General features: G+C 33.2%; 1 protein-coding gene and 1 long non-coding RNA gene across 4 annotated transcripts; one reads left to right on the forward strand and one right to left on the reverse strand.

Moving 5' to 3' along the window:
- The first annotated feature begins 1,135 nt into the window (after positions 1-1,135).
- Positions 1,136-4,992, forward strand: LOC137824041 (uncharacterized). 3 transcript variants are annotated; one of them, XR_016515180.1, is made up of 6 exons: positions 1,190-1,511; positions 1,708-1,854; positions 2,269-2,313; positions 2,615-2,716; positions 2,819-2,997; positions 4,613-4,992. It is a non-coding gene; the product is annotated as an uncharacterized LOC137824041 (long non-coding RNA). The 3 variants fall into 3 exon arrangements; XR_016515179.1 differs by lacking the exon at positions 2,269-2,313 and having other exon boundaries at positions 1,136-1,511; XR_011083207.2 differs by lacking the exons at positions 2,269-2,313; positions 4,613-4,992 and having other exon boundaries at positions 1,136-1,511; positions 2,819-3,195.
- Positions 4,993-6,801: 1,809 nt separating this feature from the next.
- On the reverse strand, positions 6,802-14,539 carry LOC137824040 (lysine histidine transporter 1). The gene is made up of 8 exons (XM_068629463.2): positions 14,278-14,539; positions 14,024-14,181; positions 13,417-13,803; positions 9,251-9,653; positions 7,683-7,788; positions 7,479-7,570; positions 7,144-7,212; positions 6,802-7,061 (listed from the first exon to the last, which is right to left on the reverse strand). The coding sequence occupies exons 1-8, from the start codon at positions 14,353-14,355 to the stop codon at positions 6,963-6,965; spliced, it is 1,392 nt and encodes a 463-aa protein (XP_068485564.1). The 5' UTR covers positions 14,356-14,539; the 3' UTR covers positions 6,802-6,962.
- Between the last annotated feature and the right edge of the window lie 203 nt (positions 14,540-14,742).

Here is a 14,742-nt window from a genome sequence, read left to right on the forward strand (position 1 = left end):
AGAATAAGAGGAAATCAACAAGAAGAAAAATCTTTTATGATACCCTTACGAGCATAGTTGAGAATTCATCCTTAAATAAAAATTACAATACTTTAAACTCTTCTTTTCAATTATATAATGCTCATTCTTCTTCACAAAAATCTCAAAATCAGTTTGTGATGTTCTTGCCTAGCTTGGACAATAAACAACACAAACTGAACATAAATATTTTTGAAAAAGACCCTATGCTTTTCTTTAAAAAAATTATAAAAATAAAGGGCCTTATTTTTGTTCGATTTTCTTTTCTTTTAATAAAGAAACTCATCTCATGTTTGTTTCATGTTTATTGCAGATTGACATTTGACCCAGGAGGAAAATAATAAATAAACAAGGAAAATAATAAATAATAAATAGAAAAGAGAGTAGAATGTAAAATAATAAAATATGGGTGTAAATAGAAATGTAAACAAGGAAGGCATGAGGCTCCACATGTCCTCTCCTCAATGGAGAGGATTTTACTCTAATGAAGGCATGCCACTTGTCACAAGAGTCTCTTTTACATGATTTTTAACTTTGATTTGAGTAATGAAATGTTATCCAATTTGAGACACTTTTACTTGTTCAAAGGTCTCTCTAGAGTTGTCTTCTTGCTAGACAATATTCTAGACTCCTCCTAGTAGTATTGGCCCAACCTCATTCTAGAAACAAAGTTTGGCCTAACCTCACTTAGATTCACCGATATAACTTTCATCTCTTCCAAAATTTCTATAATTCTTCATGTTTTCGCAATATCATTCATCAACCATAGAAGAAATTCAAATCAAAAATACGAAGAAGAAGATCTACAAATGAATATACAAGTTAGGATTGCATTATCAATTTGATTTCTAGCCGTATCATTTCCGATTATCATTCTTAGATCTAAATTTTATTTCCTCTAACTATTTTCATTTATTATTATCTACTGGACTGATATTGTGCTTTGCAATGACATTTGTGATCTTAGACCAAAAAAATATACTACAAAAATTCTTGATTTTAACTAAGGCTTGTTAATGTGGGTTGAAATAACCTCCAGTAAAATAAACGTATAGGGGAGGTTTCTAAAAACCATGGTAAGTGTTAACGATTTTTAAAATATTCCAGCAAAACACCCACTTTTGTTTTATTTGTTGCGTTTTCTAAGCATTCAGTTTGGGAGGGACCACATAATGCTTTTGCAAATTTCGAAGGCGCACATATTCTTAGAAGAGACTTTTCTCATCTTCATATCCCAATCGCTTATGCTAAAGCTTACTTTTCTCTTTGTCCTATCTTATTTTTTCAAAATTGATTTCTTTCTCATTTCTCCCATAGTTCTTCTTTGCCTAAACTTTGGTGCGTTTTCCTTTCGACATAGGGTTCCACGGATTCGGAAGCATATCGTTTGTCCCTCGTTTCACTTCCTATATCAAAGATTATGAAAAAAAGAAAACGAGTTGAGTGCGTTATCTCCTTCGCAATCTAATGTTGTTCTCCGTTGGAAGCGAAAGGTTAGACACTTCCTTCATTTTCACCCCAATCTAAGGACTGTGAATATTCAATTCTATTTCACCTTCGGATTCTCAGGCCAAGGAAAGAAAACAAGAAATCCTGAGGCTTAGAGAATATCTCAAGGACGCTCATTTCTCTCGAATATAAACTCACATTCACCAAAATGACAGATTGATTATGATTTTTTGGATGTAGATGCTTCTCACTACAATCTATTTCTGAAAAGTGTTGCTTGCAAGTGCTATTTCTTCAACAAAATGAGAGAAGTAAACCCTAAACATAACATAATTGGTTGTGACAGTAGATTCGGCGATGTCCTTCGACATTGATTGCTAAGAGAAGGTATAACCATAGTCGTCTTATTATCTATTAGGACACTTCACTGTTCTTTATCTAATTAAGTAGTTACAAATACTATTTCTATTTATTTGAGGACCCAGTGCATCAAGATGTAGAGTTTATATCCTATATATGCTACTTTTGTGACTAATGACTTTTCGATTTATGACTATTGACCCGTTTATGTTCTTCATTTATTATTATATCTAGGAAATGGTTTTTTTTCATGTTGGTTAGGCAGTTTCTACATTATTAATATAACTGAGATTGGAAAAAAAAAAATTAAAGTTAAATTATGCTTGTTGAATGCTCTTTCAACTTTATGTGTTTCTTAATTAGGAACTATGCATGTAGAATTTTTTTCATAGCTAACATTAGAAATTAGACATTTATGATTTTGTTTCTTAAACAATGCAGAGCAAAATTCAAATGCAAAATGAAGATACCTACCCTTATGAGCAAGTAACTTCACGTTTTTGTGCATATTGACATTATTTCTCTACAACTTCATGCTTTTTTGGAGATGGTTTCCTGTTATTTTCACCGAGTGGTTGTATATGTATTGTATTGAAGACTCTGTGACTTGCCAACTAAATACTATTCTACTCTTATGTTAGGAGCTTGAGGTGTGAGTGATTCAGGAGAATTTTAGGATCAATAGTGGTTTATGAAAAGATTGGCAGTTGATGAAATTTGATTCTTTTATTTTTTTTTTATATAGTAAGAATTTCTAACTCTAAGCATAATTTGTTGGTGCTTGTAGGTAAATTTTACGAGAAGGTTTGTGAAGCATGTCATATTACATTGAATAAAATTGTTATTTTTGGTGACAATGGAATTATAGATCCTAGAGGTGTAAGAGTTGGTGAGTAATTATGGCTGAACCTTTTATTCTTTGCATGCTTAGAATATTTAATTAGTTGTACTTTGTCAAGATGGAGATTTTTTTGTTGTATTTGTTATTCAGGTGCCTTGCTATGACATCAAGAGGGTGTCTAGAACCTGATTTTGAGACAATGGCTGATTTTCTCATTAAAGTTGAATAGATTACAAGCATACTACATAGGGAGCACGAGAAAATGTAGAAGACAACACTAAATGGACTTGAGAGCAATAGGGAGGGACGTTGTTGAGCCTCGAGCACAGGTTGAAGCTTTTACAACTCAGTTTGCTATGTTCGGTTTTGACATTTGCATGATGTGGCTTGTAAATTGTCTTTGTTGATTATTTATATATGTTACGATGGTGGTTCGTCGAGCCTACTTTTTACAAAATCACAACTTGTGCATATATTTTGTGGAGATCCTCTTCTCCCTGCGTTGTATGAAATTGTCAGGTTTTCACATGTTGCAGTGAGCTACTATGGTGCAAATATGCATAAGGTACTGCGTACTTTTGTTGAGGTTTCTTTTGGTGATCAAGTATCTTATTCCTGCCTTGGAGGTGTCACCATCCCAACTGAATGCATCAAGTTAAAGTTATTGTAGGGTTTGGAACAGGGATTCTTGATCAACCAACCTGAGTATAGAGTTCTTTTGGTTGGAAGGGGTTATGTGCTCCTCAAAAGGTGCTTCTGGTGGCAGTTGTGACAACTGCTATTCATGGCCAATTTATGGAATCTGCTACATAAGGCCAAAGCAGGGGTGCTGCCAAATGGGTCCAAGCATGCTTTGGCTGGGAACATGAAAACTTGGGACTCTTACACTTTCTGTTAAGTCTGTGCTAGTGGATGAACATGGTGGTGTCGTCTGGTTTTTTACGGTGTTGATGGAGGAAAGGCATAATGTTCCGGTGGTAGTGCTGTAACGCTAAAGAAGCTTCGCCTCGAATCACCTAGGATTTGCTTCTCTTTGTTACGTAGGGGACTTATGGTCTCTGGTTGGTTAGGAAGTGGTGCCAAATGGATAGGGTCCTTCTTGTTATGTAGGGGAATCTGAAAACTTTTAGTAAATACATGGAGTGTATGGAAATCCCTGCTGCTAGTATATGAGGTCTAGTGATGACCATATAACCCATATTAGAATCAGCTGTGATGACAAAACAACTCAGTTTTGGGGCAGCATGGTCTTTATTAGTTTAAGCCATTTGGGGGCAATGGATTGAGAGGATGTGGCTATGAGGAGGTGTGAAGGACCAAGTATAGAGAGGCTTGGAGGCTGGTGTGTTTTTAAGGCAACAGGGAAACTTAAAAGGTGGTTTAGCTGTTAAACGGTAGTGTCTTGTGCTGCACTGGGTAACCATGGGGTGCAAATGGGTGGTGGTCTTTTTGTGCAGGACCTGTTTTGAGGGTATGGGACTACTGCATACCACACGGTAGTGTCATTGGAAGCAGTTTGGTTTAGACGCTAAGACCATATGTATGTGTTTGATTATGCTGTTGCAAATTTTGTAAAAGGGTTAAGGGACACCCTTATCCATATAATGTTTAATCAATTATTTGTTGATAAAAAAAAATAGAGTTATTTTGGTAAATCTACATAAAATAATTTCTCTGATAGAGGTTAGACACATTGAATTCTTTTAGGTGTTATTTGATGCTTAAAGCAATGTTATTAATCATATTTTTTGACATCTATATATTCCTCCCTTTTGAGATCATATTTGTACTCATTTTCGTTAGTACCTTACCGTGTTAATTGTCAAAATACATAGGATGACATGGTAAATATTTGATTTCTTTGTATTTGCAAAATATTTTTTTTTTCTCGAAAAAAAAGGCTCGTTATTCTTTTTGATAAGTTGGGAATGAAAGATATTTCAGAAACGCTCAAGTTCATAGGCAAGTTCTATCAGTGCAGCTTTTTTGGTGTACTCGGCGCGAGGAATTAAAGAATCATGGTTAACTGGCGCAGTCACAGTCCTATATTTATTTATGAAGTTGAATACACTATTACTTCTACTTTTTGTTCGTTTGTATAGTTCCTATTTGTTTACCTACTGTAAATCTTTGGGATTAAACCGTCCATTTTTCTCATGCTTTGTTGTTTGCAGATATCTTCTCAAACCATATAAGTGTGTGTGAGTGTGTGCCATCAAATCTTGGAGATTAGGCCATTTATCTCACTTGGTAATGTAAGAATGTTGCATATTCTCTGATGGGTGTTATATATATCTTATGTAAACACATTTTTTGTTATCCGATACCATTTTCTTGTTCGTTAAAATCCACGTATGCCTTATTTAAAAAAGAATGATTTAATTCTTATCTAGGTGGTTTAAAATCGGTTTAAATTAACTCCTAATGTGTTATTAAGAGTTAGATGGAATAATCAAAGTTTATGTTTAGACTGAACATGAATATTTTTTATTTTGAAAAAAAATAGTAAACAAAATTTCATAATTCTCTTTGAAAAAAAACCTTTTCAAAATCATATTTAAGATTTTGTCTAACTTTAATTTAAATATAATAGATATTATTTGAAACACATTTACTTCTTGGTTTCAGTGTCGAACAATTATTCTTTTTAACAGTTTATTTTTAATAAAATTCTTGATAATGATTATTAACATTTTATTTAAATATATAAAATAATATGTAATTGTTCATTAGTTTAATAATGTTTTATATAATTTTAAATTTTGTTTAAAAGAACTATTTTATTGAAAAAATATAATAAAAGTTTAACATTAGAACATAAGAAAATAAAAATATTTATTTTCAACCTTAACACGCTTAATTTTTGTTAATTAATAAAATAAAATAACATATATTTTACATGTATCCAAGTTTAAGACTTATTGAAGTCATGAGGTCAAAGTTGTAAAATAGATTTCTTGTTTAATTTCTTTTCTCTGTAATGCTTTAGAATCTTCCAATCTATTTTCTATCCTCTACACCACAATTTTTACATTCTTAAGAATCCTTTATGTCCTGTCATGAGCCTATGCTTTAAATTCACTACAATAAGTTATCTATTTAATTAAAACATGTAACTCTCACTTTGATGAGCTAATGATGATGATTAAATAATGAGGTAACCAATCCTATATAATAGGAAAATAGTTATTGGTTAAAAAAACCGATTTAAAATATTATATAAAGAAGTAATAATAATAATCATAACATGACAACAAAACTTGACTGGTGTAATGGTTAAAGTTTTTATGAACATTCTTGAAGGGACTTGGCTTCGAGTCACATAACTTGGAGTCAGTGGGTAAATTACCGACACCCACATTACATACAGATTTTTTTCGTGGGTAATCCGTATGTAATGTTGATTTACCTACGGATTTTGGTTGTTACCTACGGATTTCTTCCGTAGATAAATTGGATTTTTCTTGTAGTGATTTATGTACAAAGTACAACCAATTAAGAAAATAACAAATAAAATTAATGGGGTAGTGAAACTAGAAGTAACAAGGTTTAGAAATCGCAGAAAGTACTGAGGTTTCAAAGTTGTCAGCAATAATAGAGGTTTCTGAAATAGCTGGGAATAACGAGGGTTCTGAAACCGTTGGGAATAATGGGGGTTTCTGAAACCGCTGAGAATAACGAAAATTTTAAACCACCGAGAATAATGGAGTTTTTGAAATTGCCTGTAATAATGGAGGTTTTGAAACCGCCGAAAATAATGTAGGTTTCAAAACCGCCGGAAAGTAATTGTCATTACAGAGATTAATAAAAACCGCAGATAATCGTTAACGATGCTAAATATAGCCGTCGGTAACGTTAAATATAACCCCGTTAAAAATAATTTTTCTTGTAGTGATATAATTATTTTTGCTTTATTTTTTAAATTTGTAATTCAATTTTTTTTATTTAAATAAATCTCATGGATAAAGGTAAAGGTACTAGTATTTGACAACATCGTTGTTTTACAGAAAAAATGCAAAATACAGTCTCACATTTTTTTGTGCTAGTTCATAGCATTTATAGAACATATGCGGTATACATACAACAATTTATACGATATCATTTTATCTCATTTTATCATTTTGACATGTATGTATAAGAGAGAGAGAGAGATGTTATTATACGAACTATTGCCTGAATTGTTTAACATGAAAATTTTTCTTTATAAAATGAAATTTGAGAAAGAGTGGTTGGATGAATGAGTTGAATTAAGTGCGAGAGGAGTGTTGGACACTTCCTAACCCTACTTATTTCCTCATTGGTAAAACCCATAGGCCTTGGCATTGAGTATGATACTCCTTAATCCACCGATTGGTGCTAGAATCATGAGTAGAAGGCCAAGTATAATGCAAATCTGAAATCAGGGAAGCCGAATAGGTAAACAAATTTTGAATCAAACATGTTGGAACAAGCATATAAAGTGCAGTTGAACATACCCAGTTGGTGATCCACGATAAACTGAACTTCCTAGGTTTGTAAACAGCAAGCCACATAACACAGGGGAGCTACGAAATTATATTATGTAGAAAAATGCAGTCAGTGATATAAATTATTAAATCATAAACACTAAGTAACACCAACTTGGCACACTACTATTCTAACACTACACTACTATTCTAACACCAACTTATGCTGGTATTTACCAATTCATATTTTTTACAATTTTCATACAAAGATAGGTTTTTTCACAAATATATTCCTTTTATGTATATAATGATGATATGATAAATATACATATACATAAGATAACAGAGGGTTTTGAGGGACTTACGAAGTATGTTGTTGGAGCAAATGCAAATCCTCCAAAAAATCCGAGAAGGGAACCAAAGAAAGGGAAAGTAATGGCCACAAACAATGTAAATGCTGAATCAAAGTGGTTAGAATAATGAGACAAAACGAGTGGATTCAAAAGGCATTTAACGAGTGAAGTAGAAAAAAAAAATAGAAGAGAGAAGAGGGTGATCCATGTGCTCACCAACATAAACATTGCGCTCCACAAATCGTAGCCACCAGCTTGGCTTGAAACGCAATTGTTTAACCATCAATGTCTCAATCATGTCAAAAACCGGCATTGCATATAGCTGCATGCAGATTAGACACCAATTGGAACCAAATAAAACACAACCCATTATTACATGATTGTAAGAGGAACTCAGTAGTTTATATTTGTTCTTAAAACTTGAATAGCTTCAGAATGTTATTGGTCCAGGGTTGTTTAATTATTAAATTTTTGTAGTTATGTATTGCCCCATCCTTAATCTTCTTATAACTAGTAATTTCAAGTGTAATTACCTTTTTTTCTCATGTTTGAAACTATAAATGATGGTTTTGAGCCATCAAACACATTTTCCAAAACAAGTAATAATTTTGGTTAAGAGAAAATGGTATTTACGAAAAATAAGTTATCAAATCTTTTCTTATCTAACAAAGAGCTATAGAAACAAATGACAAAAAACATTGTTGAGAAGAAGATAACTTTTCCTATATATAGATAACTGTTGTTATTTTATGAAAGACATCACTCAATTGCGACTTGTAGGAAAACCCTCTTTTTGATTCCTATCTATGGACTCACAAGGAGGATTGTGAACATGTGAGTTAAAACAATTGAAATAAATGGGTTGCTAGTTGTCCTATAGCTGAAGAATTTTAAAACTGATTTACAAAGTTGGAATATACACCACAAAGTTTTGCAGTTTAAAAGTGAAGCTTTGGGATGTACAACAAAAAATGCAAAACGGTTTGATAAATGAGGAACTCATAAACGCTGAAAAAACATATACAACATAACCTAAATTTGGCTCTTATCATGGAAGAAAATTTCTGGAAAGAGAAAGCCCGCAAAGAGATATAGGAATACAAAATTCTTCCACATCGTGGTTAAAAGCAAGTCTCGGTTGCATAAATTCTCACGTTTTGCACTGTTATAATAACCTTCTAGCGCTTATCCAAATATCAATGTTGATTTTATTAATGAGTTTGTGCATGCCACTATACCAAAGCTTCACATTCTCATTGTTATTCATTCTAAGCAGGAAATAAAAAATGTTGTGTTTCGTTTAAATATACATTGGGTTTTGGTGAGTTGTTTTATTTTTAGGGTGCTACTTCAAAACAATGCCATAATAATGAGAGAAGTTATTTTTACATTCCTTGAAATGCTTCTTCTATTTTTCATATATAGATAGTTGTTGCTATATATGTTTCAATAAGAACTCATTGTTTAACTGAATAACTAAAAAATTAGACAGATCTTTGTTTTCCATGTTCACAAGTCCATGAACTGAAAGATGATTAGAGTTAAAACTACAAATGTTTATAAACCTTGAACATACCTTTTAGAAGTTTAGCAAAACAATCATAAATGAAAGCAAATTTGTATATAAACCAATGAAGAGAAGTTCAGCCGAGTTAGTTTTTTCAAAATTTGTATATTTACTCGTGTAAAATTTACATTTAGTTTATAAAAAAATGTTTTTTTTTTCCTTTTATGAATAGTTATGAAAAAGTTATAAGAAGGGAGGAAATGGTATTGTTACAGACCTGGTAGCTTCCTATGACATGGACGACGACAAACATGTTAGCAGTTACTATGAGCCAAGTGGGTTTGTCGAGGGAGGTGAGGATATTGTCCTCAACAGAGTTGCCAAAGACCCAATAGCCAATGAGAGCAACAGGGAAGTAACACAAGGCAACAACAAAGTATGCAACCAAAACTCCCCACCACATGGGACCCTTTGATGGCTTCTCTGGGGAGGAAGGGATGGTTGCTTGAATCTCCAACACCACATTGTGTCCAGCATAGGCAAAAGCCACATCACCTAAGGCATTCAGAAAGTTGAAAAATGTTCCTGCGGAAGTGCTGCCCTTGTACCCATACTCAACCTCTCTGTGAGGATTTTCAATATGCTTATCCACCGAAGCCACCCATGCAATCGTTGAATAACTGTTAAACATTAAACTCAAAATCATCCGTTTTATTTTCAATAATCAGGAACTAAATGGTCAAGAATAATTACTTTTAGTTCTAGTTTTAAATATTATTTATAACATAATTCTAATTTTGAATGAAATTTATAGTATAGTAGTTGTAAGGAGACAAGTGTGAATTTGAGAAGTGTATTGTGAGACTATTTGGAGACATTGTATTAATGTATTCACAAATTGGTATCAAAACTATGACCACTATAATTAATAATTTGTCACGGTCCTATTAAAAAAATAACAAACTATGACAATTTTAGCATCCAAATGAAAGTCCTTATTGGATTTTAAGATTGTTGGGAGGTGTTTTAAGACGGTTTTGAAGAACCAGAAAATACCATAGGATTCTCGGCGATCCAAAACAAAACATTGAAAGAGACACTAAGGCAGCTTTGTACATGTTGTATCAAGTTGTTGATGAGACAATTTTTGAGAAGATTGTTGGTGCATCAATTCAAAGGAAACGTAGGACATTTTGAAAAAGGTGTTCAAGGGTGTCGTCCAAGTTAAACAAATGCGTCTTCAAACTCTACGAGGTGAGTTGGAGGCCATGAAAATGAAGGATTCGAAAGATGTATTTACATTACTCATGTGCAAACGGCAAACGCAATGGAGAAACTTTCACAGATGCAAAAGTTGTGGAGAAAACTCTTCGATCATTGACCAATGACTTTGAAAATATTGTCTGTGCAATTGAGGAGTTAAGAAATTTGGAAGGAAAAAAGAAAAAAAAAAGTCTTTGAGGAAGCCTTACAAACAAAGATAACCATCAATGAAGACAAGGTAATGTATGCGAGCATAATCGAGGTCATGATTTCCACAATGGAGATCGTGGAAAAAACAATGAAGAGAGAGGACAAATGAACCAAAAAAACTAGCATGGATGAGATCGTGGTCGTGAAAGAGGTGGTCGTTCAAATTGTCCAAATGTTAAATTTTACAACTGTGGAAATATGAATACTATGCAAAGGATTGTTATGCCGGGAAGAAAGTGGAAGGAAACACCAATTTAGTCAAGGAAGATGAGACAAAAGATGAAGGGATTCTCATGATGGCAAATGAAGGCATCACTCTAGATAGTGACATGGTGTGGTATATGGACACTGGTGCTAGTAATTATATGTGCATACGCAAACACCTCTTTGCTGATATACAAGAGTTCGAAGATGAATATGTATCTTTTGAAGACTCAACGAAGGTTCCAGTCAAAGGGCGGGGAAATATATGTTTTTCCTAAAAGGATGAAAAATAAGTTACAATGGAGGACGTTTATTATGTACTTGACTTGAAGAGTAATATTTTTAGTACAAGAAAATTATTGGAGAAAGGTTGTTTGGTTATCATGAAAGATCGAATGTTGCCCTTGAAGGACAAATATTGACAAGTTCTCACACACATGGAGATGTCGAAGAATCGAATGTTCAAAATCAACTTAAAGAGTATACACGAGAGGTGTTTGTAAGTCCATGAGGAGGATAAAGCATGGTTATGACAATTAAAAATTGGACACTTACATTACGGTGAGCTAAAGGAGTTAGCAAACAAGAAAATGGTCCATGAGTTACCAAACATGGATACATCAAGAAATTGTGTGAAGGTTGTGTACTTGGTAAGCAAGCAATGACAAATTTTCAAAAGAAGGCAGAATATCATGCAAGGAGACCTCTCGAGTTGATTCATATCGACATATGTGACTCAATCACTCCCAAGTCTTTTAGTGAGAAGTTTTATTTCATTATTTTCATTGGCGACTATACAAGGAAGATTTGGGTTTATTTTTTCAAAGAAAAATCATAAGCATTTGAGGTGTTCAAAAAATTCTAGGTGATGGTGGAGAAGATAACAAATTTATACATCAAGGATTTACGACCGGACAAAGGCGAAGAATACATGTTAACTGCTTTCACAAACTATTGTGAGGAACAAGGTATCAAAAGATTCCTGACAACATCATATTCACCTCAACAAAATGACATCACAGAAAGAAAAAATCGAAAGAAATTTGTTATGGTTTGATCAATGTTGAAAAGCAAAAATATGTCGAAGGAATTTTGGGCTAAAGCAGCAATGTGTTGTGTATGTGCAAAACCGCATACAAAATTGGTGACTCAAACAGCACAAGAAGCTTGGAGCGGTCATAAACCAACTTTATCACACCTTAAAGTGTTTGGTAGTGTGGCCTATACGCATGTACTAGACCAAAGAAGAACCAAACTTGATGATAAAAGTAAGAAATGTGTTTATTGGGTATAATAAGAAGACGAAGGATCTTAAGTTGTTTGATCCAATTGACAAAAAGATGATTTTGAGTCGAGACGTACAAATGAATGAAGAAAGTACATGGGACTGAAATAACCAAATGAAGGCAAAACAAGAAGAGTCATTGAATATTGCACCAATAAATACTTCAATAATTTCCCCAGATCCTGGTGAAGAAGAAGAAAAGTCACGTCAACCTATGATGTGGAGCCTACAAGATTTACATAACTCAATTGATGAAGTGAATTTGATTTGCTTATTAGCGGACTCAGATAACATTGCATTTGAGGAAGCAATAAGAGACAAGAAATGGACCGTTGCAATAGATGAAGAGATGAAAGCAATTGAAGGAAATGAAATGTGGGACTTAGTAGAGTTGACAAAATAATATAAACCTATAGGTGTAAAATGGGTATACAAGAAAAAGATGAATGCCCAAGGGGAGATTGAAAGGTAGAAGGCATGCCTAGTTGCAAAAGTTTATAGACAAAAGGCGAAATGTGTTGCAACATCTTGGTGTGTCTGTCACACAATTTGGTTAAGAAATTTACTACATGAGTTAAATTTGCAACAACTTGAGGCAATTGAGATACGAGTCGACAACAAATCAATTATTGAATTAGTAAAGAATTTGTTCATCATGAGAGGAGTAAGCATATTAATGTTCGTTTTCATTTTATTAGAGAACATGTGAAGAATGGAAAAGTACAAATAACATGACTAAGTAACACATATTTTTATAAAGTCTACACCAACAATTTTTTTCTTGAAAAAGATGATTGGAATGAAAGATAAAAAGTGTTTGACTTTAAGGGGAGAATTTATTACTTATTAAATCAATTTCATTTTCAGCAAGTAAGAACTTGAATAGTAAAAAATAATTATTTTAGTTCTAGTTTTAAATATGTCATTTATAACATAATTATAATTTTGAATGTCATTTATAACATAACATAGGAAAAATATAAATTTGAAAAAGAAAATCATGAGACTATTTAGAAACATTGTACTCATGCACTTTCAAGCAAATACATTCTAAAAATTACAGCAAGCCTCAATATAATAAAATTACACCTTCACTACAAATTAAGTTAAGAATTTATTATATAGACAACTCATCAAACAAAAAAACGTAAAAACACATAAAATTTGTTTACTAAAAAAATAATAAATTTTAATTGAATCCCATATAAAAGTCCCTCTTTCAATTGTTAATATAATGTTTTTAAAACAGAAAAATAAATAAAATTACGGAGGATTTTATTAAAATTAAATATTAAATTTTTACTTATCTTCTCATAAAAAAGGAAAGTATAATAAGTGGTGAATACATAAACAACAAAGCTTTTTGAAGTATTATTAGAAAATAAATGAAAAGGCAGAAATTAATACGAGAGAGTTGGTTGAGTTGACTTATTGACTTGAGATGTTGACTAATTGGCCTGTGAAAGAAAATGCATGATTACCTGAGAGACATGATTGCTGCAGCCAAAGAGATGCCAGAGATGGCATTGAAGTTGGGAAGGTGAGAGAGAACAAAATGGACAGAGCCAAAGATGATGATGAAGTAAGTGGTCTTCATGTTATTGCAATTTTTTTTGCACAAAAGGTCATGAACTTTCTGCAGTGATTTTCCTCCAGTGACCATGTAAACAATGTCCACACTAATCTCACATATCAGTTGCTGAGGCACCACAATCCACAGTCCCAGCTTTTCCCCAAAGGCATGCTGCCCAAGCTCATGGTACCTGTCAAACCGTTTCCCAGGCACCATCTCATGCATCTCAACCATTTGCCACAGTGTGTAGAGAGTGATTACCCATGACAGCACAAGAATAACCACACCAGGACCCCTGTTCCACCAGATTCAAAAATTAACATTCACTCACTCTATTTACACACTTTCTCCATCACCAACCACCTGTTCTTCTTTCTTTTACTCCATATAGCAAAAGAGATTCACCTTTCGCAACCCTTTTGAACCATTTCTTAACTGATAACTTGTAAAATAACAAAACAGAAGAAAAAATAAAACTTTTTGCATCTGGTGAATGTCGAAACAAACTAACATACCATCCAAGATTTGCCATGGCAGAAGGAAGGCTGAGAACTCCAGCTCCTACCATGGCAGTGACGTTGTGAAAAGCTGAGTACCACCATTTTCCGTTCCTTGAAGAAGTTATGGGAAGCCAATCATCAATTGCCTTCTGCTCCGCAGTTCTCTTGTCAATCTATTTCACAACCCAAAAGCATCACACACATGAAAAATTCAAGAACTAAAACTACAAAGTTACAGTAATAGGAGTAGTATATTATATAACTTTTACCTCTGGTTCTGAGAAAGCAATCTTTTGAGTAGTTGGAGTCTGAGTTTCCATGGTGGTGAAGTGTGCAGTTTGGTCCATGGTGTTAGGAACAGGTAATTAGAGGAAGTGTTGAAGTTGTCTTAAATGGCATAGCATAATAGGCCGTGCTTGTGAAAGAGACTCTCAAGAGAAGTCCGTCCTAGTGATGACAGAACGAGCACAACACAAGCCGGCAATTTGTTTCACACAATAATTACAAACGCGTTTGTGGAAAAACCCCCCTTTTACAAATTCTTCAGCCTAAAACTAGTAATTCCTTAACATAACATAACTACACGTGTTTGGGTAAAACTATTTTTTTACTTCTATATATATTTTTTTAAATACAAACTTTCATGCGAACTACACAATTTAATATTTTAGTTACTTCGATACCTCAAGGAACATTAATAATTTATCATCACATAAAGTCACGAAAAAAACCCG

The sequence above is a fragment of the Phaseolus vulgaris genome, chromosome 8 (assembly GCF_051622355.1).
Source record: "Phaseolus vulgaris cultivar YP4 chromosome 8, ASM5162235v1, whole genome shotgun sequence".
NCBI lineage: Eukaryota > Viridiplantae > Streptophyta > Magnoliopsida > Fabales > Fabaceae > Phaseolus > Phaseolus vulgaris.

Excerpts from the sequence above, each read along its gene's own strand:
- LOC137824040 (XM_068629463.2), bottom strand. The coding sequence starts at position 14,355 with ATGGACCAAACTGCACACTTCACCACCATGGAAACTCAGACTCCAACT. Across the intron at positions 14,182-14,277 it reads TTGCTTTCTCAGAACCAGAG|ATTGACAAGAGAACTGCGGA; the intron begins GTAAAAGTTATA and ends GTTGTGAAATAG. Across the intron at positions 7,571-7,682 it reads GGAGCGCAATGTTTATGTTG|CATTTACATTGTTTGTGGCC; the intron begins GTGAGCACATGG and ends ACTTTGATTCAG.